This window comes from Pocillopora damicornis, chromosome 8, assembly GCF_964200805.1.
Source record: "Pocillopora damicornis chromosome 8, jaPocDami1.2, whole genome shotgun sequence".
Classification (NCBI taxonomy): Eukaryota; Metazoa; Cnidaria; class Anthozoa; order Scleractinia; family Pocilloporidae; genus Pocillopora; species Pocillopora damicornis.
Genome location: NC_142677.1, coordinates 19,726,984 through 19,752,771, shown reverse-complemented (window position 1 = coordinate 19,752,771; position 25,788 = coordinate 19,726,984). Strand labels below are relative to the sequence as shown.

The 25,788-nt window shown below is 39.5% G+C and overlaps 2 protein-coding genes and 1 pseudogene across 2 annotated transcripts; 1 reads left to right on the top strand and 2 right to left on the bottom strand.

Annotated features, from left to right (window-relative positions):
• Positions 1–25,702, bottom strand: LOC149041746 (uncharacterized). Its single transcript, XM_089180991.1, has 5 exons — positions 25,643–25,702; positions 25,404–25,467; positions 23,936–23,994; positions 4,668–4,730; positions 1–1,420 (listed from the first exon to the last, which is right to left on the bottom strand). Exon 5 carries the CDS (start codon positions 1,391–1,393, stop codon positions 386–388), a length of 1,008 nt encoding a protein of 335 aa, XP_089037117.1. The 5' UTR covers positions 1,394–1,420; positions 4,668–4,730; positions 23,936–23,994; positions 25,404–25,467; positions 25,643–25,702; the 3' UTR covers positions 1–385.
• LOC149041748 (uncharacterized) lies at positions 5,948–7,505 on the bottom strand. Its single transcript, XM_089180917.1, has 2 exons — positions 7,461–7,505; positions 5,948–6,966 (listed from the first exon to the last, which is right to left on the bottom strand). The coding sequence occupies exons 1-2, from the start codon at positions 7,503–7,505 to the stop codon at positions 6,334–6,336; spliced, it is 678 nt and encodes a 225-aa protein (XP_089037043.1). The 3' UTR covers positions 5,948–6,333.
• On the top strand, positions 9,445–11,664 carry LOC149041747 (uncharacterized; annotated as a pseudogene).
• Positions 25,703–25,788: the final 86 nt, after the last annotated feature.

Genomic DNA, 25,788 nt, shown 5'->3' with positions numbered 1-25,788 from the left:
ATTTAATCATGTAAATAAACACTATTGAGATTACGAAGACCATCCTTCCTGTAACTAAGAATTCTACAATTTTTTAATTCCTCATTCTTACCTCTAAGAACAAATAAAATAAGTCAACGCTAAGCTAAACGTGGTTTTCGTGTTGACCCTTTTGACTAAAATTACACTGGAATTTAAAATCGTTTCTCTAGATCACTCTAGCCTTAAAACCCAGCGACTCTCAAATGGCTCGCAAAATCTATGATCATGCATTGGAGTCCCATGTAATTTATTTGGTCCAGTTCTTATTAAGAAGGATAAAGTGGACGAAGGGGACACTTCTTTACACTGATAATTCGTCACAAACGCTAATAACTAGAGTGCAAATTAAACCTGTAAGTATTACTTAATGACAACTGTAATGAACAAAAGCAAATCCTATTAATTTCGGAAAGAGTGTGTACATCACACACCAGAGCCATAGCCGAGGGTTTTCAACGGCTTCGTTTTGATGGGGCGCCACCGCCTGTTGCGGCATTCTCATGTCTAACGCCACCGCCGGTTGCTGCTCTATTATCATGTCTAACGCCGCCACCGCCGGTTGCTGCTCTATTATCATGTCTAACGCCACCACCGCCTGTTGCTGCTCTATTATCATGTCTAACACCACTACAAGTGCTGCATAGGACATTACTATTATTGTGTGTTCCTTCCATCTTATATAGGGTTTGTGATTAAGCAGATCATTATCATTTGCCCAACCCACCATATACCGCCCCATTACTATAAGAATGCAATATGAACGAATTTGCGGGATGTTTTGCGGCGCCCACTCCCCGGGAGGAACTTGACCGTTATTCTGTCGTAATAGTTCCAAGTATCGAATGAACTCAGTAGTAAATTTATCGATGACACGACAGGCATCTTCTGCCGTAAATTTTTCGCCATTCTGATGATAAAAGTAGCCCTTAGAATTCTCTCTCAGTACGATCGAAGGAAAAAGCTCGCGGAATTTTCTCCCTAATAGCTCATTCTCGAAAAATAAACTATGTTGCCTCCAGTGATAAAGTCGACTTTGTTCTTTGTCAAACCTGAATTGACCAGGGTGTCCTCCAGTCTCAATCCTTAACTGCATTGGGGGTTGAAGCCGGTTTGGTAACAATCTGAGGTCGACGTATTCGCTTAAGGCGAGTCTGTACCTTTGGTCTAAATTGGTATTTGTTCTATTCTCTCGAAAACATACTTTCTTCCTTAGCTTGTTTACAGTTTCCGATATAGTGTTATCTTCGGCCACATTTCTATCAAATATCTTAGAAAGTTTTGAAATAAGAGTCTTTTCAAACTCGTATGGCTGGAGTCCCCTTTTCGTTAGAGTGGCCTTATATTCCGGTGGCTTGTTCCAGCGATTACCCATTATACCTTCTTAGCGAGCAACGAGGATCTATAGAGAAATGATAATGACAATGATCATAATTAGTGGATGTTCAAGGAGGGTGACTAATTGTATCATACATTGAAACAATAATAATAATAATAATAGTCCTTGATCATTTATAAGATAAAAACTTCAGATCTTATGTTACAAAACTTACAATTTCGAACTAAGTTACACTTACGTACTAATTACAGGGGTTATTATTTTTCCGTTATTTTTTTTTTTATTAAAATTTTTTTATTAAAAAATTTTTTTATTAAAAAAATAACTATGTTGGCATTTAGAGTGGTATGTTGCTCGCACAGATCAGATCACTGCATTTGGGTATGTATCTCGCACCAATCAGACTGCCGTATTAATGTATGTATTTCGCAACAATCACTTCACAACAGTTGGATATCTTGCACCAATAACAGCGTTTATCTCGCACCAATCAAATCACAGCTTTCTTGCAAATGATGCCATAAAATCGGGGGGCTATGCACAAAGAATGACATAAACCATAATTTTCGGGCTAAGTTTTATCAGTGTAATGGCTTGTGGCCTTCGCGAGAGCCTCGTCGATTAAGGTCGAGATTTATCGGATTATGAAAGGTTCGCATCATTTATATCATTTTCAAGTTAAAATGTGTTTTTCCGCTCCTTTACTCCCGACTTACACGCCAAACAACTTACATTCTATCACGTACCATGAAAACAACGTCCAAAGTCCAATCAGAACATACCAAATCATTGCACTACATGAACATTAGGCAATTTTTCACGTGCTTGAATTGTATTGCATCAATCAAATTCCATTTTGCCAAATTAGACTTCGCTCCATCACGTGTCATTTCCTTGTAAGCAACCTACATTTAGTCAAGTATTTTAACCGTGTTGTCCAACTCCACTGAAAAAAGTTCACATGAAACTAAAAGCTACTGATAGTGAATTCCACGAAATTCTCCCGCCTTTTGACTCTGGCGCTCTCTCTCTAACAGGGAATATATGGCGTTGTGTGACATGACCAAACTATGGCTGCGAGGGGAACAACAGTAAGTGTGGCACCAAAGCATTTTATTTTTGCTAAGAAGTATTTAGACAATAGAGACAATAGACCACAAAATACTTGTGTGAGTTCAGATAAATTAGGTTTTTTTTTTCTTTCTCTTAAGGTAACGTAATGCGATGTTTTCGTCTTTGCTACGATCACTGCTTCTGTTTTCTTCGTGTTCAGTATCAAGTCGTAGTTCCACAGGCATGTTGAGATATTCTGGAGGTTAGAAATTATTTTGAAAACTGCGGTTTCGAGGGTAGGACTCGAATAATGAGTTTCAGTGCCGTCAGCGTACAGAAACACTCTCTGGTACTGTTGACACTACACCGTTGATGTGTATACAGAAAAGGGTTGGGCTTAGTACGGATCCTTGGGGGACTCCGTGGGTGAAATTCTTTCATTTGAGTTAACCCCTTTACATTGGAAAAACTGCTGTTGGTAAAGTAGCCACAAAATCATGCACGCTCCGTTTACTTCGAGTTTTTGGAGTAATAATGGGTGATCAATGACATCGAAGGCCTTCCGTAAGTGTAAGAACACGACTGTGGTGATCAGCCCTTTCTCCTTTGCCCATTTCCATTCGTCGACCACTTTAGGTAACGCAGCAATGGTTGAGGAGTTCTTCGAATATGTAAATTGTTCTTTTGTGATGAGGCCGTTTTCTCTGGCATATGATTGTAGCTGTTCATTTTCAAACTGCTCATGGAGTTTTGACACTACAGAAAGAACGGAAACTGGCATGTAGTTTTCTCTGTCAAATTTCGCCCTGCTCTTGAAAATCGGTGTGATTCTTGCAATTTTTAGCCTGCCTGGAAACACCCCGGATTCGAAAGAGAGGTTCATCAACGGTGTAAGCAGGCTTGAACAAGGACCAGCAGCAGCCTTAAGAATTTTTGCTAGTATACCATCAACACCTGTGGCTTTGGATGTATCTATTTTTTTAAGCGTTTTGAAGACTTCGTGAACTAATAGCTTTGTAAAGGTGAAATGGCTTTCAGCTTCCTGAGGTTCATTGTCGTAGGATTCTTTAATTTGGTGCTCGTGTTGAAGTAGGTTAGGTGCGATGAAGTAGTTGTTTGATGCATTAGCTATATGGTTACCACAACAACAGAAAGTGGAGACCCAATAACTTTACCGTAGAGTTTACTGTTGTACTGGAAGGTAGTTGACCTTAGGCAAAGGTTCAGGAAGTCCATGTACTCTGTCGGTTGCGTTAGTGGGTCGGTAGATCACCAGAGTCGGGAAAAAACCATATCATACAAGTCAAGACGAGTGTCTGCACGAGAAACGTTACGTAAATTATGGAGGTTTTCGGACTTACAGCACTATACTGTACAGAAGTCACGCCTTTCAGAAGGGAGGTAGTAGCCACAAAAATCTAACAGGAAACTTGATTAGCTGCAGCTTAAGCAGCTGTGGGTCAAAGTCTATTCACAGCAAGTACTTTGATAAAGCATAAATTGTCCTCCAGACTTAAAAGTGCAAGTTATTTTTGGACGTACATCATGACGAAAGACGGTAGAGAAACGATCATTTGATACATCAAAAAAAACTGATGCATAGCGAAGAAACAATCTGCCAACATATATGTATTTATTTTCCTCAAGTGCAGTTTCTGGAGGTTACATCGCACAACTACGATGACTTTTCAGGTAGGCGCATTGAAGCGAAAGAAATGCCAAACAAAACAAATCAAACAGCAAGAGGAAATTGTATTATTAATTTAATGTTCTTTTCTTCACGCGTAAACCTTACCGGCGAGTCTCGACTTTGTGTACTGTCATCAGTCCAGTTTTTCGGACGCACACTCAAACTTGTTGAACGACTGGGTTCACACTTCACTACATTTTAGTAAATACCACTGAAGTCAGTGGTGCTTTTCGAGCGCGCTTATTGGTTAGCTCAGAAGTGGATCGCAAATACTACTCACCTCCACTATGGCGAATATTGTTAAATATTGACCACTAGTTTGGAGAAAGTAATTTCCCCTATGAGAATCAGTTGCTTATTGCGCCCAATTACTAACGAGAATATATTTCCTCTCGAGCAGTCACCTTCAAATTACTGCATGGTAGTCTCAAATCTACAATTAGCTGCATGCATGCATAATGAATGTGTGCTGGCATATCAGACAATGGTTCAATGTACAGAAACTCTTCTACTTTTTTAAAAGAGCCTCGACAAAAAGTCAAACTGATCTGGTTACATTTGCTTTACCTTCACGATGTTGTGATATCACGCTCCTTCAGGGTTCGGAAGTGCCAATGACGTCCCGTCGAACTAAAGGCAAAGACCGAAAGAACACATGTAAAACGCATCAACATCAGATCATCATCCATAAGATTTAAATTAGAACACTTTGTGATCATGATCAACACTTCCCGCCCCCCACCACCATCTAAACTGCATGGCTGTTACAGAGATGCTCAATTTCTTTGAGGGAAAATCTTCGAGGGAAACACCTCACCTTTTCAAAGCTAAGTAATAGTCTAAACTCTCGACTACACTTTAAGTTTGCAAGAAAGCAGAATCTGGCATTGCGCATCTTATCTACGCATGGTTTTTATGCGTGACTGGCGTGGGAACGTCAACAAAATGCCTGACGGCTTTTGTTCTTTTATAACCAGAGGCTCCCCTATATCATAATAGCACTTATTTTCTGTGGAAGTATTGCACAAGTATTCAAAGACGTTTGGTCAAGGCTCGGGGCTTCATTGATTAACAATTTCAATCTTAAGTTGTCAGTCTGTACATTTTAACATTTTCATTGCCTAGAACCTATCCATCCAAAGAGGGGCTAGATGGTCTTGAAAATATTTTCAGTTTCGCTACTGTGGCTAATAAAGCAAACTATAAGGAAAAATTTGTTAAGAACTCCACCTATGTGCTGCCCCTAAAGGGAGTTGAATTAGCACAAGCTTTGGCTGCTGTGCCTTAAATTAGATTTCTTACAGGTACTCTTCAATTCTTTAGCCAGCTTCCTATGCAGTTTGAAGCCCCGAAAGGAATTGTGAACAATGGAAAACATTATCTTACCCAGAAAATTTAAAAACAGCGAGAATATTGTAATACTAGATTTAACTGTCGCTAAGTGCCAACGAGCAAACAATGAAAACAAATACTAATTGGCAACTTAAAAAAAAGAGTCATGTTTTGTGTTCGTCATTTTTTTGTAGTCAAGTATTCGAAACAACGTCTTAACAAAATGTCTTAAATTCTGATGTAAATGTTTTGATTGATAGCGCAGAATCGCCAAAACGAAAATCAGATTCTTGGTTTTGAATCATTGCGATACCACGGTTTCGGCTGTAATGATAATCGTTTTCTTCCCTTTGTAGAAATTATTTGGAAAATTGAATGTAACAAAAGAATACAGAACAAAAATGAATCCAACAATAACTTTTCATACGGTACTATGCAAGTAAGATTTACACAAACTTATATATCTTTCTTGTCAAACAATGTATGTAAGCTCTGAACAGTAACAATTTCAATTATAAAACGTCCTCGGACAAAGAACAATAGAAGTCTACATTTCATTGACTAACAGCTTGGTTTGAGGATTTACAGAAGCTTGCATGCATTTCGTTCCGAGGCTTGTTGTATAAATTAGTCAAATCTCTAACATATGAGCATAAACAGTAACAAAATATTTCAATTATATAATGTCCTTCGTAGACGAACAGCTGGCAAAGGACATGCACAAACTGTTTGCTTTGGGATACATGGGCCAGTCCGACGTTAACGGTATTAAACAATTTCAATTATACAACGTCCTTTGAGAACGAGTAATCAAATTGTACATTGCAATAGTCGCAAAAAGGGTATTGCACTGTTCACACAAAATAGAGAACTGCGTTTTGTACAGACTTATATTTACCCGCTAATCAGATTTGTCTTTTGGACGTTTAAAGGAAACGACCTTTGTTGTGTTTGTTGTTTGGACATTGTAAACCGAACAAACATCTTCTGGAGACATCAGATATACTTCGATTTCGTTGATTTTATCCTTTAGGGACAAGTTAGATCCAGCCAGCAGGGCTTCTAGTTGCTCTGTGAAAGCCAAGATCCAGATATCTTTGTTGGTGTTTCCCTCGGCCTCGGTTACGCAAATTTTTGCCAAAGCCTGAAGTTTGGTATCCTTCGACCTCTGTCGTGTACCACAACTCTCACATTTCAGTGTGGTGCATGCGGATGATTCCGCATCGTTTAATCTTTTTTTGCATACTTTGCAGGAACAAAATATATTCAGCTTTGATAGGAAATTGAACTCTGTGACGGTTATTTCTTTTTCTGGACTTTTAAGCATATCTGGTCCAGTCAGTGTTTCAACTGTTTGTGTCGTAGGGTTTGCTGTCGTGCTTGGTGATGTACTCAGATAGACAGATCCTTGGAAATTCCTCACCGTCAGATTGGTGAAGGAGTATGAGTTACCAGTTGTCCAGGTATGGACAAGTGGCTCCCAAATGTGAATCATAGATGAGCCAGTTTTGTCCTCTAACACAAGTTTTGTCCTCTACCACAAAAAATGGCCTTTACCATTCACAGATACAGTAGTCAGGGGCCAAGGAGCTGTGTTGCCACAAAATAACAGGGACACCAGTTGTCCCTTTTTAGGCCTAGACCACTTAGGGGTATGAATACTTATTAGATAAAATTGCAACACTTACAATAATTCCTTTTGCTTGCCATTGTCCGCAACAACGAATAATGTTTTACTACAATGCATAGAGTCAAACTAAGAAAAAAAGGGGAATGCAGTCATTTAGTATTTAGCTTTAGCTTTTGCAGAACATGTTTTACTGCATTGAGTCAGGTTACTCAAGGTGTCAATGGTAAAGAATCAAGTCTATTTTCTTCTAACAATCTATATTTCAAAAATGTTGATTTTTTCTAAGCTTGCAGCCTTTCAAATTTCATCGGCTCGATTATGAGATCTTGGAGTTTTTTTACTCTACGAAGAGCAACGTATGTCATACATGGTAAATTCTTTGAAGGGCCGAGATCTACCCGTGCTTTTTTAAGAGTGAGACCTTGGCTTTTGTGAATAGTCATGGCCCTTCCTAGCTTTAAAGGAAGTTGTTGTCTTTCACATTTCTGACCTACATTTTGAGAAATCTGGGTTATAGGACAAATTGGAACGCATCTTGGAAAACTTGCAGTCAGAGAAGGTCCCCCTATAGTCTTCATCAAACTGAACAAGAACACAAATAGGTAGGGCTGGAGGAGTTTGGCCATCAGCATAAACAAAATCTGATACAGTTCCTAGTGCACCATTGCAAAGACCAACTTTCGTCCAAATGTTCATAGTGAGCATAACTCCAGCACCTTTAGCTTAATATATGACAGGTTCTAATCCTCCCATTTCATCAGAGCTTAGCGCTTGATCACCACCTGAGTGATGGGCTTTAATTATTGCTATTGGCTGGTTCAGATTTTTTAATTTTATCAAGTTCATTTCTGCAACTTTTGACTTCAGATAGGATAGCCTTACAGATGATGTTGGGAATTCCTCAATATTTGTTACATTTTCAGGAGTTCTAGATAATAATGTTTGCCAATCTGCTATTGTGGATTCTCCATTACGTGCCCTAATGAGAAGATCTCTAAAGTAGCCTTGGTCATTACTTTTGCCACCAACTCTATGATTCACTGACAATGTGACAACTTGTTTAAACTCTTGATATAAGAGGTGGCCCTGGATCTGCTTATCTGATTTCGGAAAAGAATGGAAAAGTGGTTTACCACCAACTGGGGATAACTGTGCTATATCACCCACCAGAATAACAGAAAGACCACCAAAAGCTTGATCGGCTAGACCTGTAGCTTGCCTGCATCTACAATCTATCCTATCAATCTATTCTATCAAATGAATATTCGTCTATAATAAAATATTGAATGTTTTGTAAATTACTCTGAATTTGTTGCAAAGCTATTCCTTTCAATTCAAGTCTTTTTGAACCAATCGGTAGTTGGTGCTTTCAATAAGACTCGGCACCCGCCGGAGCTCCGGCGGGTATTTTATTGTGAATCGCCGGGTATATTTCACCAAGTTCAAGCAGGGACCGCGCAGCAAGTTTTCGAGTGGGGGGGCTAAAGAAGAATGCGTGAAGGAAACTTTTTTGTTTAATTATTTTTTGTTTAATTTATTTTTATTCTTGCGAAAAAATGGGGGGGCTAAAGCCCCCCCAGCCCCTCCCTCTACGCGGTCCCTGTCAAGTCGAATTCAAACAAAAAAAGAAAACAGAAAATAGTAATTAATGTATTATTGGACTATTCACCTTATTTGGCTGGTTTCTTTCGTTGGGATAGTAAGAAAAACGTTACAATTTCGGTTATCTGTCTGTTTGATTCATTCATTCACTAACGGTTTTTTTGCCGTTCGATGTAACCCAAGCCATTTACTTCTCTTTGAGTCGCTTGCTTTTGCTTAACTTAAATTCATCAAGCGCGTGATAGAAATACACGACACATCGTCGGTTACCGAAATAACTTTAAAATAACTTCGTGCTAAACAAGAATGATCAAATAATGTCCGGCAAATGAAGCAAAGATAGATAATTCTCAAGTATTACTTGGAAATCAAATTTGAAAATCAGTTTGTCACGGTTGTCGACAACTTCTCACGTGCAAATCAAATTGGGAACTTTTATATAAATTTGTCATGCTCGTACAAAAACACTTCTTTGAGGCTCAACTAGAGAAAGAGAAACAAACACAGCCATTGAACACTTGGAGCCAAATCTTTTGTTGAGATAACTGCTACATTTAGTTTACATTTGTTGTTAGAAGCGATAAAGTTACTTTTTTATTTCGTGTAAAAACTGACACCGTAGCCGCCTCATCTGTGTATTAAGCAATAAATTTGAGTGTTAACAAATGGAAGATATTTCATTTGGAATAAAACGATGAGTTAACCAATTATTACAAAGCAAATCAACATTGAATAATCATTTACCGGACTAAGTCCTGAAAACTCCATTCGAAAACTCGAATGAAAGGGAAAGATCGTCTCCAACATCAGTGGATCTCGAATACAACCCTTTCCTAGTGTGAAGAAACCGGCTATCATTGATTCCTCTTTCAAGAAGGAAAAGACATTTTTTGCATTATATGCCGAAAACATGACACTATCAATCCACAAAACAAAAGTAAGAAATTCAACACAGAGCCCGCCCTAAGATATAAGCGGAAAACGGTTAAAGAACATGTAAGCCACCAACAGCATTTAGTAGCCGTGGAGACTGAGCTTCTGAGCAGAGTATCGGTGATTCAGCATCAGGTCAGCTACAGGGAAAAAGGCAGAGAAGCTGTTTATTACAATGCCTTCCTCAGTCTCTACTAGGTAGCAAAGGAAGAACTTGCAAATTGCAAGTTTGTACGTTTCCTGGAGTTAGTAGAGGACCTAGGATTAACGGATTAACGGATTTACAGTTATTTCAGCACCGTTCCAGTGGTTCAGTAAGGGAGATGTTTCTCTTACTGCGAAAAATGGTCAAAGAACATGTCAGTGAGAAAGCACGGCGGTCCAACTGCTTCGGTCTACTTTCTGACGAGTTTGGTGACATGCAAGGAACAACTCGTACCTTTGGTGAAATTTGTTGACCCTGATAATGGGAAAGCTAATACAGAGTTTCTTGCAATAAATGACGTTCTTGAACATTCTACGTCTGCTAATGCTGAAGCTATTAAAACCGTTTCAATCAAGCAGCTGAACGAATCACAACTGGAGTTAAAAAAACTCACCACCTTTTCATCGGATGGTACTGGTGTAATGACTGGTAAGCGAAATGCCGTGGCCATCTTACTCCTGAAAGAGTCAAAGGTTATGCTGAACGTTCACTTCATATGCCACAGGTTGGCATTAACTTGTGGTGATGCTAATGACGAGGTTTCTCATATAAAAACTGCGGAGAAGCTATTGGTACAGCTCTGGTCATTCTTCAAGAATTCTGCAAAGAAAACAGCTGCATATGCCAAAGCAGTAAAAGAATCAAAAGCAATTACCCTTTCCGAAGAAGGCAATATGAAAGTGGCAAAGAAGTTCTCAAAAGCATGTAGGACCTAATGGTTGTCCACAGAAAAGGCCATTCAAGGTGTTTTTGGAGAGTCTGAACCTCTCACACAGACCCTAAGAGTCTTTAAAGAAGAGGGCGATGCTCTAGCAACTGGTCTTTTGCAACAAATAGCCAATGTTAAGTACCTTAGGACTGTCTACATTCTGCATCATGTTTCCTAGCTCTTTCCTACTTGAGTAGAGCCTTCCAAAGTGGAAACGTATCTTTTGCCGCAATTGAGCCGGCAGTAAAATTACCATCGATGACATTCTAGACGTTGCTGATCAGCAGAAGCCCCTGAAACAACTTCAGAAAGACCTTGGTGGGAGACTGGCCGACTGACCAATCGCTACGTAAGTTCATTGGTGGAGAACATTAACAGCCGATTCAGTAACAGCCTTCCAGTGTTGACGGCGTTCAAGCTATTTGACCCCCAAGGAGTGCCTGAAAGGTCAAATGAGTCGTTTAAAGTGTACAGAAGTGCTGACATCAAGATTTTAGCTGGCCACTTCTACCAGAGTCAAGAAAAAAAGGAAGAGCTGGAGGAAGAATTGCTCTGTGAATGGAAGAAGTTTAAGTACAGTGTGCTTCAGCTGAAAAGCAACAATCCTTTGCATGTGTTGAAACCACCACAGAAGAAAAACCTCACTTCCCCCACCCCAACTGAATGGCTACTCCAGCATTTGTTATCAATGCGGCACTCTTATCAGCCCTTTTTCCTCCGTCTTCTTGAAATAGCAGAAATTTGCCTTTCACCACCTGTCTCCAATGCATGGCCTGAAAGAGGGGCGTCTGCGATCAAGCAGTTGAAGTCACGATTGAGAAGTACCCTAAACAACGACGTTCTCGCTTCCTTAATGCATGTGAGTATCAATGGGCCAGAATTGCGTACCAGTCAATGTGACAACCTCATTGCAGAAACTGTCAAGGAATGGTTAGCTCAACCACGTAGGAAGATTGTCAGAGGGAAGGAAGGGAATGCCGTCAAGAGGGTGGATGTTGTTGTCCAAGCTGAAGTTGGGGAGAACGATACAGCCACACAACCAGCAATGAACCTGAGCCAGACCGAGGTAGACGAGACAATTTCAACCCAGGATGAAACCAGGGAACTTCAGAACGTGGACTTGGAAGTAGCTGCGGCAGTTACAGTCTTGTAGCTTCCCGAGGACAGTGATTCAGAGAGTGGAGATTCGGACTTTGAGTATGACTGATCAGTACACAGAACTCAAGAGAACTGGTGATTATAACTGATGGGTGACTTCGAGTATTACAAAGTAAAGTTGACACTTGGTTAATAGCATCTTCTGTAAACTGAAAAGGATTTAAGCAAGAAATGGTTTATTGCCCAGTTTTTCAAAAGAAGTCCACTACAACTGTTTTCTGGGGCCTTTATTTACACATAGAGTTACTCTAGAACAGAAACTGTATCAAGCAATGATTTACAAATGTAATCGCCATTCAACCGCATGCATATTATTTTTGCATGCAGAGAGTTAAATGCAAAGATGTTCCATTTTATTAACTGTCTACGTTAAAAGTTAGCATGATTTTATGTGACCTTTTTCATCAAGTCTTTGTACAGAAGTTTCACAAGCTACATGTAACATGACAATTTCGTTGTCTATCTTAACACTGTAATTCTTACCAGTGAATTTCTATTATTTAAAGTTTTGAATGCCGACTTTGACGGAAAATAAACTCTGTCATGGCCTCATGTGTTTCAGTGACAACACAATGACGATTTCTCTGTGGCTTACATATTGTTTTCCTCGAAAAGGTAAAACAGCCTCTATAATGATCACAATTTGTAAACATTCTCTCTAGAGGGAAATTGTTCTGGGCTACTCATAATGTATAAATTTAGCCAAGCCTAAAAGCGGAGCTCGCATTTTTTTCCCGCACGTCTCAAGGGCACAATGCCTCGCCCCGGCCAGGACTGGAACCCTGGTCGTCCGACTCGGAGCCCAGTGCACTGACCACTGGACTACTGGACAAAGCCGTGGCGTTGGCGTGCCCGCGGTACAGTTGACCACGCATGTTTAGAGTAGCACCTTGTACGGTCGTACGGTCGTAAAGTCATACAACCGAGACTGGGGCTACGCTCTGCGAGCTCCGCTATTACTCTCCAGCGGGGGCTGTATCGAGGTAACCACCAACTTCAAATCTTATTAAAAGCACCGGTAGTTTGAGAAAATAATGCAGTGTTACACCATTGACATTAAAAGAGGCCTTTCCAGTATATGCTAGTACTTGACTTTTTTTATTCAGAACATTTTTTACAGCATCAATAACATAGCTTTTTCCTGAACCTGCAATTCCTTTAATAAGCAGATGCAATGGCAGTTCATTGCTGCTGTTGAAGTGTTTTAAAATGATATGGTATGCCAACAATTGATTGCTACTAAAACTCGAAATATCTATTACTCTTGATGATATCTGCCAACTTGGTTCATTTCGATTTTTTTGAGTATTCAGAAAGTAGATCAACATCCTCAAAATGTTCACTAGCATTATGCCAATGTCCTTAGGGAGCTAACACTGAATTATATTCAGTACTTGTGCCCAACTCCTGTAAATTCAGTTCTGACATAAACATCCATTCTTCCTTTTCCTCCTCAATAATATCTGCCTCCTTATTTTCATTTTCTAGATTAATAGCTGCTTTTAAAGCTCTCAATTTTAACTCCCAGTCAGGAATACTGTTCTTCCCACGATCACTGCACAAAAAAATTCATCCAACATGCTTTGTAAGTTTCATGGCACTATTGAAGATTGTCCCAAGCAATGTCTGGTACATGCTGCCAAGGTTTATATTTTAGCAGTTGATATTTACAGAACAGTCCATCACGCTTATTTTGAGGATTTGAAGAAAATTTGGGATACGTTTTAACTATGACAAGTAGCTTCCTTTTTTCAAGTTTTGAGTTTTTGCTTGTAAATGTGGAGGTAAATTGCGAAAAATAATATTCCAGTATGTCTGGAAATGTCTTAATAAACTTCTCTCGTTCGGCATAAGTATCCAGCATGGATGAATGAGTACAAAAATCCTTATTTCTCGACACCTGAACTCTCCGTGAACCATCAAGAGATGCGTTTACTACTTCATGTGTTGCACTAACACATTTGAGTGAGAGTAAAGGATGCAGAACTTCTTGGATTGAATAGTCTCTTTGTCCTACACTTTTGATCATAATTTGCTTTAAAATGTTATGAATGTCACTTGTATCTGATATTTTACTAATAACATTGGCGAATGCATTATTTAGAACTGAAGAAGCTTTCTCTCCTTTTGATGTGTACTTCACAAGATATTCCAAACATGCCTGATAATCTACAATAATTTGAATATCACAATTTGCTGTCCATCCTTGGATTTGCAGTGGTTGGTGACGGTTTAATCTTGAATCATTTCGCTTTGTAACAATAGTTGCTCTATACTTTGTTTGGCCTGATTTAGTGTTTATTGCTTCAAAATCTATTCTTGTCTTGACACAGTTTTCAAAAGGAAATTTGAATCTGCAGCTTAATTCATTTTGTTACTTTATCTTAGACAATACTAAGTCCTGCACATTGTATGCCTCTCGACAGAATTCAATAAATTCACGTAGTCTTCTTATTTTTGTTTGTCGTTCAAGGACAGATAGGGTGTTTGCATGGATGAGAATCTGGTTTGGACCACCCCTCTTCTGGAGAGCATGGATTCCAAGTTGTTAGTATAAAGTCAACATACTGACAAACAACGGACTCAGCTTGTATACCCTGATTTTTCTTACTCTCTAGTTCTAAAATTTGTTTTTCTGACAAATTTCCTTTGCTCTCATTGATATACTCTGATGCTAAAAACCTTGTAATGCAATTTCAGTCAGTTCACAAAGTCCTGGATCATTATTCAATTTAGCGACTCCATGACAATGAATTGAACCTCTCTGAACTGCATACACATATCTGCGCCAATGCCAAGAAGCCCCTAACGACTCTCTTAATCAAAACTTGACAAAACGATCTGTTCGCTCAGTAATAAACCAATCCAAGTTATGTGGATTTTCAAGAACATTTTGCTGCCTGATTTCTGGTTGAATGTGTTCTGAGTGAGGGTCACAAAAAAGTTCATGAAATTCAGGCCAATGGTACTCAGCACAAGATAAAGTGGAAAAAAATTGTAGGAGGTCTTACTTGAGCAATGGTAGCCCACAAATTCTCTTTGGCTTTGTGCCAATAGCTATTGCTGCCAGTAACATTTTTAGCATAATGCATTAAAGTGGAATATGTGTTCGATTGAAGCATCTGTTAACGTTGTTCTACAGTTAACTTAGCATCACCAGGTTTTGCTTTAAAAAAATGCTGAACCCTGACTAAGGAGTCTGTGCCTTTGAATCACATTGAATGCCCAATAAGCAAACTGTGGGTGACTTGCAAACCTATATGTCCATTTACCATTATTATATTCAGCAAATTTAATCAACTGTTTTATTTATCTCCAAGGGTCACATCACGCATTGTAGCACTGTTAGTAGGATCTCCTTCACCATCTGGAAACAAAATAGGAAATACCATAGTAGCTAAATATTCAATTTTAAACTCATTCAGGGGACTTGAATTCCTATGAGGCCAATTGACTTTGTGGTTTTGTAATAACTCATCTGTAATCAACTGCCTCTGTGGCCTAAGCTGTGCAGGGTTAAGAACTGTCCTACTCAATTCTGTGTCTTCATTGAATGGTACTTCATCAAGAGGACCTCTGTCTGGATCAGTTTCGTCATTTTTACTATTCTTAGTACAATTGATCTTATGCAGCTCAGTTGGAATGCCATCAGAAGGCAACAAAGCCAAGAACGAATAATCAATAGTAATACCTTATACGCGGGGTTATGTTGAACTAACCAGTGCAGCGAACAGCTGAACTTTTCACGTCTCACAGTGAGATCTTTATAAGTATTATCCTTGCCTTTGACTGACACAACTATTACAGGCAGCTCACTAGGGTACCTTGGCAATGAATCTGCTAACTCCTGGATATCTTGAGAAAAGTCAATACAATGGCCTTTATATGCTTTTTGTCCACCTGGTTTTGTATAAACAGAAATCACTGGGAAAACATGTGCTATTAACATTTCCTCTGATTGTGTTCAACCTTGCCATTCATTTGGCAATTGTGAAGGTGTCATTCCATTCTGAGATGAAAATTTTTCACTCCATTCGTGTCACGTGAACATTTTGAGCAGATATAAGGAGATTTCTTTTTGCCTTTTGATGATAATGGCCATGCCTCATGGCAAACTTCACACATATTAATTTTGAATTTAAGTGAATTATGAAAGTCTTGCATGTTTTTGATAGCCCATTTCTGTACATGATCATAATCAAATTAAGATAAGTATGTTTCGTTGTCAACATTATGCAGTGGTTTATCTACTGTTTGCCAGGTTGTAAATTTTCTTACTGGTTTTATTTCATCAAATTTATTGTCTCGCCTTTTCTGTCTGTACTTCCTAATTTGCACATTTTGTTTTTCCAATCGTGCTTGTTTCTCCTCCTCTGTCTCCTTGTCTTTTATTCTCCTTCTGTACCTCCTCATGTATTCTTTTGGTTTTTCTTGTCTAGAGAGTTTTTCACTCTCTGTCTCCTTGGCTTTTTAGCAGTTTTGTAATTCTTCATATATGTATTTACTACATTATAGTTAAGCTTTCTTTCTCCATCTATCAATCTGTTAGTACTTATTTCTAGTCTCTGTCGTTTTCTGGGTATGTGAACTTCTTTCTTGAAATCATCAGAGGCTTGGCATTCTTTATCCTCTAATTTTGAAAAAGAATGCTCTGGCATTAACGTACATGAATCGTTGCCTTGATGTATATTATCATCAACAGATGGCATGAGAGAACTTTCAAAGGCAGCAAAATACCATCCTCAAACATCTTGAAATGTAGCATATTGTTGAATTCCAGTACACATATCATCAAAATACAACCAATAAGAGCCACTGTTTATGGCAATGGTGAAATGATGGCTTGCACAGCGCACAACAGCTTTCAATAAGTAAAACTTACCTAAGACTTCCATACTTGCTGGTCGAACAGTTTGACCGAAGGAAGTCGATGATAATTCAATTGGTAACAAATTTGGCATGGTTACAAAATGTTGCAAAGCTGAGATATCACTAGAATGCCTTTGACATGAATCACAAAAAAGTGGTCTGCTTTTAGGCAGAGCAGCTTCTGAAACACAGTTTTTAAACTCAGTGGGCAAAATATTTGGGCAAGTAATATACAAGACGATGGTGCCTGTAGTTTCCACTATTTGATTGTTACATACGATGCAACAAGTCTGACTACATGGTTGAATAAGAAATAATGCTTTCAAATCATTTGTTAAATCTCCAAATGTTTGCATGGCAAATATGTCACTAAAAACAGCATCTGTAATCATTGCAGAAAATGACGGACAACGACCTCTGATCAATGGCCATACAGGCTCTCGCACGACCTCAACAGCACCAAGACTTTTCCTTTGATTGCATGACTCATAGATAACTTGACAAAAATCATCGCATGTAATGTTATGAAGATGATTGGGACAAAACAAAATAACATAGCTCAAGAAAGCAATCAACTGCACAAGAAAATTCCCCTGCATTGGTCAAACAATAGTTACGAAAGTGATCTCTCACATTTGACCCTTCATACATGTATGTACAAATACTATCAGTGCTATCACATATTGCACTGTGTTTTTCTTCCAAGACTTTAGTAGCCTCTGAATTTATGTTCCCATTCACAATCTGTGCTTCCTTGTTTGAAATGATGAAGGAATTGAAACTACCATTAGAAGGATAAGCTATTCGCCTTGACAAGTATCTCCCCTTAAATCTAAAAAAGATGCTGCTGCAATTTCGGCACACACTCCCAAATTTTAATAGATCATTGTGGGTAGTAAGACTGGGAAAGAGTAACAACATAAACAACAGCCACATCATTTTCCAAACTTTTATGCGTTTTATTGCTCAATGGGCACCTTGTTCTTTAGTTTGCACCAATGGGCAAAAAGTCTGTGGTTCGAGAAACACGCGATACGCATGACAAAGTACTTTGTTTATTGTAGGTTGCTAGTCCTCCAAGGCACGCTCGCCGCATAAAGGTTAGGTTTGCTTTGAATTTGATTAACTTAAGCTTACGTTAAGTTAAGTTAAATATCAGTTGCTTTGATTGCTTTTTGCTCGCTGGCGGTGACAAAGTTGGCTCACTGGCCGATGTCGAGTTTACCCTCGTGTGGTTCGCTGGCCGATAGTTTGCTACAGTTGTCGTTTGTTTTGGCTTTACTGTGATTGAATTTAGTTTAAAGACGTTTCTCAGTTTCTTTGATTGCTTTCTGCCCGCTGGCATTGTCTAGAATTGGCACGTTGGCCGAATTTGGCACGGTGGCCGAGGGGTAATATGTGACTAACACAGTCTATATACTGTGAGATTTTACGCCACTAACTCAGTCGGTAGATTAATTGTGATAAATTAATATATAATTGAATAGATCCTTCCACGGTTTATAGCGGCCATATTGTTTGGGGGTCAAACAAAACCTCGTTGCAAGGCAACGAGCGATAGATTCTTTTTTAATTATTAGACGTGCTTCGGTACCTTCGCCCAATATCTTAACTTAATTGAAGGAAAATTGCTTATTTTCGTCTATCTAGCGGGAATAAAGATAAGGCGTTACTGAAAGTAAGTGCCGAATTTCTTGGCGAAATATCGTTTTATCTCTGCGTTTTATGGGCAGATTGATATGTTGTTCGAAGTTGACTTCGCGGCCGCTATGATGCGAGAATCGCATTTTAAAAAGCACTTCTTTCGGTTGAGAAATTAGAATATAATTTTTAGCCATCGATATTGTGTAGCTTTAGATTTTAGACTTTACGGTGGTAGCATTACAACGTACTTAAAATTTTGGTTTTGGTTTCTGTACTTTAGGTGTTTTCAAGCTCAATAGTTGTTTTTATTTCGAACCATGGCTACGCGTGTTCCGAAAGAGCCCTTTAGTGTAAATCCAGAAGATCTTTACGAAAATTTCCTCCAGAAAGGCTTAGGTGAACTAAAAGATTACCTAAGTTTAAGGGGGTTAAGTGTAACTGGTAAAAAAAGAGAGCTTGTCGCCAGAGCCTTTTCTGCTTGTGAACGTAATGTTCGGGTTGTGGTATCCGACGAGGAGTTGAGGTCGAGACTCACAGTCGAGTACCAACAACGAATTAAGAGTCTTCCTGGAGACCCCAGGCATATTGCAGAGGATGAATGGAGAAACGATATGACAACATGGCCAGCTTTAGACCTTGGGAAAGTGTTTTCTTTTATTTTGTCAAAGAAAGAATTTGACTCGGATTATGTAGGGAAGTACAAGCTTTGTAAAGCTTATTCCTACTTTGCCAGTGGATTCGTGGGTACGGTGTATTCACACACATTTGTTTCTACCGGAGAGTATATTTTAAAGTGCAAAGTTACACCATCCCAACGAGTCAAAGATGAGCCACGGGAGGTGTGGGTAGCCATTGATACAAATCAGGGGGGTGTCCTGTCTGCATGGTGTAGCTGTACAGCAGGCTACTCCCAAAGTTGCAATCATGTTATGGCACTTTTGTATAAAGAGGAGCATGCAGTTTCTATGGGCTTCACTAATCCTTCATGTACATCTGTACCATGCAGATGGAATGATCGCACCTTTAGAGAAGTTGAGCCTAAGAAAATCAGAGACTTAAAAATAAGAACTGACTCACATAACAACACAAACCAAGAAAGGAGGGAAATCAACTCAGATTTAAAGAAAACTTTTGATCCTCGTAGAGAGTGTGAACGAGCTGCCACTGAAGAAAGCAAAAATAGATTTCTTGCAAAATGGAAAAAAATTACTGATAAGTCAGTGATTTTTAAGGTTGTCAAAGTGGAAGAGGAAAGTCATGATGCACAAGACTTACCTCTTCCACTGAACCAAGTTGCAGAGAAATTTGCCTCAGAACACAAGGGGGAAGGGGAAGTAACCATTGTGACAGGGTTTCTTGAATCACTTCACTTGAGCCAGAATCAGTGTGATTCAATTGAAAAGGCCACTAGGGCTCAAAGCCAATGTACAGAATGGGTGGAGCAGAGGAAAGGAAGGATAACTGCCTCAAAATTTCATGAGGTTCATACCAAAGTGAAAACACTTTTAGCTGGACGCAAAAAGGTGGTCAAGACCAAATCCCTTATTGTCAGGATTGTTCATCACCAGTCCCTAAATAATGTTCCAGCTGTGCAATGGGGGCGAGCACATAAGAAGGAGGCATTAGATGCTTTCGTAACAACAGAGGGACCTAAGCATACCAACATGCAGATTTTTGAGGCTGGCTTATTTGTAAAAAGGGATCTCCCTTACATTGGGGCAAGTCCTGATGCTATTGGCACCTGTGATTGCTGTGGAACATTTGTTGTTGAATGCAAATGTCCATACAGCATTAAAGGTGAAAGGGTTCTTGATGCCTGGAATCGAACTGAGTTTTTACAGATGGATAGTGGTAAAGTATGTCTGAACAAAGGACATAAGTACTACACCCAATTACAAGGGGAAATTGTCCTATCAAATTACTTTAAGGGGTATTTTGTAAGTAGGTGACCCTTTAGTGGAAGAAGTTCAGTGAGATGAGGTTTTTTATCAAACAGTTGAGCAGAATTTAGTTTTCTTTTACAAAGGCTATGTTGTTAAGGTTTTGCTGGGCTTGGTAGGTATCTTTTACTGTCCAAAATGTGAATGCCTGTGCTTGGAACCTGATAAAATTGAGAAGGATGGTGAAAATAGTGTATGCTGTGATCAGTGTGCACTGTGGTATCACTGGGAATGTGAAGACCTCACTATTGAACCAGAAGAACTTCACTGGCTATGCTCCTCTTGCAGACAGCTTTACTTAATTGAATAAATCAATCAGTGTCATTTAATATGTAAGACAGATATCAGTACTATAGCTCTAGTCCTTTTTGTTGAATTTTTTTATATTATAAAGGTATCTAAAAGTTATGGTGGATATTTCTTAGCAACTGAACAGCTCTCTGCTTACTTTACATGCAGTGAATGAGCATAACAGTTTTCAACTTTACATATCACTGCAAGACTGTCTAGGAAGAATACAGGCACTAGTATTTTTGGTTCTCTTTAAAATATTTATTACTCACATAGGGGAGGAAGAACATTCCATAGGCTACAACATGTAATGAGGATGTCATCACACAAAGGAAGGCAGCTCATTGGCATTACATGACTTAAAATCTTGAAGTGTTTGACCCTACATAAATGTGCACATTTGCCAACCTTGATGTTTCTAACACATCTTGTGATGGCATTTGGAAGTTGCCCACAGTACTTGGGGGAATGGCCAAGGTAGCCTGATACATGGCCAAGTCATCACGAATCTTAAAGCCTCTGTTCGCCATAACTTGGTCAAATGGCTCAAGGTGGTTCATGAACCTACTGTCCATGACAATAAATTTGTCTGATGCTCTACCCCCATAACAATCAGACACGAAAGAAATTAATCCATTTGGAGTTATTCCAATCAAAAACTTAAAAGTGCAATGGTGCTTATAGTCTGACCAACAAATAGCCTGTACCTCTAAGCTTGATGGTGTTTCGATGAATACTTCTGAACAGTCAATAATGCACCGAACTTTAGAGTAGTATTTTTCAAAGCACTTTGGTAGCACTTTCTTCGTCTGCTCCTTAGAGGGCCACTTGATAAGCCATGAGAGCTCACATTTCATTAGCTTTACCCAGGAGATAAAAATTGAACTGACAAGAGTGTCTGATATTGCAAATCGGAATGCCAGATCCCCAACAGACAAAGCTAAGCAAAGCCTCATCATTATCAGTAAAAGTTCCTGCTCAAGTTTTAGTTTCCTTTGGGGGCCAGGTTTCCTGACATTTGGGGACTCATCCATGGTCATATCAGAGTACCTTTTGGGCTTCTCTGCCTCAGTTTGCTTATCCCCTTTCCAGTTATTCATATTCTTAGCTTTAGGGAGTAAATATTCAAATAAGGTTCTGAAAGCATCTGTATTTTGCATGCCAGTATAGAGTCGAACATCAGCATCTCTGGTTATTTGTGCACAGGCTGTACACAGTGTTAACCCCGAGGAATCGTCTCCACTTTTCATCAATTCATCACTTGCAGGTATACCACTATTATCAACCGGTGTTACCTCTGAAGGGCCAGCATGTACAACTGACTTAGTTACAGCTGACGTTGCAGTCTCCTTTTGATACTCTAATTGACGCCGCTTTTTGGGTGACTTACTATTTAAATGCTCAAAAGGAGTCAAAAAAAGAGTAGGTATAGGGCTGCTTACAGAAGGCTTCCCGTCTCGAAAATGATTAGAGCAGATGACAACACTCTCTCTTGACTTTCCTATTGAGAAATATTTTCTTCCCTTCTGAACCTGTCGAGACCATGCTTCAATCAACAATTGCTTGGGCTTGTGGAACGATAACTTCTCTACATGCGAGTGGATGACCCATTTTTTCGGATATCTTCTGTCGTTGTTACAGCCGCCGACACAACACTTATCTCCAAAACCCATTTAGCCAAGGGTTTCTCTTTGCCGAGTTAATTGTTTTTTCAATAGTATGTTAGCCTGTCTGGACGAAAAAGTTTTAAGGGCACGTAAACATATTTATTTCAATTTTTCCTCTGCCCAATTAAGTTGCAAAAAGTCTTTCGAAAAAGCAGTACTGTGACCTTCTCGCATTATGTCAGCCGCGAGGTCACGTTCTAAGAAAACGATCCCAGTGTTCCCATAAAACGCAGAGAAGAAAAGGTTTCTCGCCTAGAGAAAAAAAGGTCACTCACCTTTATCAATGTCTTATCTTTTTTAGCGATGGATATTGATTCTTGTTCCTGAACAAAGCGAAAATTAAACGAGGGTAGCGATGCGCGTCTTATTATCATAAGAGATTCCAGGACTCGTTGCCTAGCAACGAGGTTTTGTTTGGCCCCAACCAATATGGCCGCTAAAACCGTGAAAGGATCTATTACATTACTGGAGTAAAATTCACATTATATATATCACCAACTGGAAGAAATTACGCAGTTAGTTACTGACGTGAAATCGTACATATAAACAAAACCGAATGAAAGAAATTACGTCGTTAGATACTGGCGTAAAATCTTACATATAAACAAAACCGACTGGAAGAAATTTCGCCGTTAGTTACTGGCGTAAAATCGTACCGATGAAGACTACCGACTGGAAGAAATTAAACCGTTAGTTACTGGCGTGAAATCGTACATATAAACAAAACCGAATGAAAGAAATTACGTCGTTAGTTACTGGCGTGAAATCGTACATATAAACAAAACCGAATGAAAGAAATTACGTCGTGAGTTATTGGCGTAAAATCGTACATATAAACACAACCGACTGGAAGAAATTACGCCGTTAGTTACTGGCGTGAAATCGCACATATAAACACAACCGACTGGAAGAAATTACGCCGTTAGTTGCTCGTGAGGAAATGTAAAATGGTTTCCGTGTTTACATAGCCTGATGTAAACGCGCGGGAGGTTGGGAGAACACGAGATAAGCGTATTTCAGCAGCCTATTTCAGTCACTTGTCATTGGAAATCAAGCGAGAGAGGAAAATTGGCGACTTTCGCTACAAATTTAGTCGCAAAAACTTTCGCCATTCCCACCAGAACGATCGCGATTCAGGGCGCTGACTGTTCAACGAATCTCGACAGAGGCCGACTTTCGTAGACAACCAAAACCGCGGATGGCGTCATAATGGTAAGATAATTTCCATTTGCAGTTTAGAGGGCATACGATAACCGAAAACAGTTGGACGTGCCCTCCCAGTTCTCAAGCCAAAAATTGGTTCCCTCAAGGTCTGAGCAGCGCTACATCAGGAAAAGTGTTGCGCGCTTCTCTCCCTGCCTCCTCCAGAAGAAAGGACACCTCGCATCTTTTGAGCGCGAAATGCATGGTTCAAACGTGTCCCACCATTTTCATTCGAGTTCGTTTGTACATCGGCTTGGAATTAGGAGAGTGTACAAGGATTTTGTGGTAAGGGAACTTTGATATTTTGCGAAATCTAATTTTGGCAGCATCACCTAAAAAGAAAATTCTTAAATGTAGTCCATCGTCGCTCCACTTCATTCTCGTTATTCCTTATCATTTAACGGCATTCCTTATCATTCATGGTCCTTTGACGTCATTCTCGTCATTCCTCGTCGTTTGACGTTATTCCTCATCATCCATCGTCATTCCCCATCATTTAATGTCTTTCCAAATATGTATAGTATCGCATTACATATCATTTACGTCATTAAACATCTTCTATCGACATTACACATCATAAAGCGTCATTCTATATCATTTACCGTCACCACACGCTCCTTTCTTTGCGCGTCTTACCCCTCGCTCAACTTACCTTTCGCCCCTGGGTTCTCCTTGCTCTCACCTTGTGCTTGCCTCCGACCCTCCAATGTCCTGATAACCCAAAAGAATAACACTGCTTTTGTAGGCCAATCAATAATTTTTGCACACGATCAGAGGAAAAGTTAAAGATATTCTCTAGGTATTCTAATTGATCTGTGGATGATTCGAAAATCTACCCGAGACACCTTAAAAAATTTGTAAAAGGATCTGCTGGATCTGATGTAATTTATATTGGCTGAGAAAGTCTTGAAATTTGCTAAAACTTTTATCTACATTGCGAGCGAAGGATAATTTTTGACGAGAGTGGGGTTGGTGGAAGGGATCCAGGCACTGTCAGGTGTTATTGCCAAGTAAAACTTTCTCTGCTATCTGAGGTGGCAACGCAGGTTTTTATGGAAGCATACAGAGACAATATCCCAAAACAGAAAACTGTTCTGTGTCAGTGTTTTTTCCGTTAATGAAGTGGTTGAATGCGCCGATTTCGTCGTGTCTTGCGGCGATGTTTCGTCAACGTAGCGTATCGAAAGCGGTATCGATTGTCGGCGAGTCGAAAGGGCGCGTTCCTCGATATTCTGCTTCACAATTTCTGCCACAACAACAGAAAGTGGAGACCTAATAACTCTACCGTGTAACTGTTCGTAGAGTTTACTGTCGTACTGGAAGTTAGTTGACCTTAGGCAAAGGTTCAGTAAGTCCATGTACTCTGTCGGTAGCGTTAGTGGGACGGTAGGTCGCCAGAGTCAGGAAAAAACCATATCGTACAAGTCAAGACGAGTGTCTGCACGAGAAACGTTACGTAAATCGTGAGGAGTAATGGATTTCCAGTGGAGCTTTTCGGACTTACACTACTATACTGCACAGTTTGATTAGCTGCAGCTTAAGTAGCTAATCAAACAGGTCAAAGTCTATTCCCAGCAAGCACTTTGATAAAGCATAAATTGTCATCCAGATATAAAAGTGCGAGTTATTTTTTGACATATATCATGACCAGAGACGGTAGAGAAAAGATTATTTGATGCATCAAAACTGATGCAAAGCGAAGAAACAATCTGCCGACATACATGTACTTATTTTTCTCAAGTGCAGTTTCTGGGGGTTCCATCGCACAACTACAATGACTTTTCAGGTAAGCGCATTGAAGCAAAAAAAAAATGTCAAACAAAACAAATAAAGCAGCAGGAGGAAATTGTATTCGCCTTAATGTTCTTAATGTCTTAATGTTCTTTTGTTAACGCAGAAACTTTACCGGCGAGTCTCGACTTTGTGTGTTGTCGTATATTTCCTCTGGAGCAGTCACCTTCATAATACGGCGTTGAAGACTCAAATCTACAATTAGCTGAATGCATGCATAATAAATGATGTGCATGCACATCAGAGAATGATTTAATGTACAGAAACATTCTACCTTTTTAAAAGAGCCTCGACAAAAAGTCAAACTGATCTGTTCACATTTTCCTTACCTTCACGATGTAGTAATATCACGCTCCTTCAGGTTTCGACGTCTCGTCGAACTAAAGGCAAAGACTGAAAGAACACATGTAAGACGGATCAACATCAAATCATCATCTATCAAGATTTAACTCATAACACTTTGTGATCGTGATCAACGCCCCCCGTCCCCCACCACCTTCCAAACTGCATGGCTGTTGCAGAGATGCTCATTATCTTTGAGGGAAAATCTTAGAGGGAAACACCTCACCTTTTTAAAGCTAAGTAATAGTCTAAACTCTCGACTGCACTTTAATTTGCAAGAAAGCAGAATCTGGCACTGCGCATCTTATTTACGCGTGGTTTTTATGCGTGACTGGCGTGGGAACGTCAACAAAAGGCATGGCGGCTTTTGTT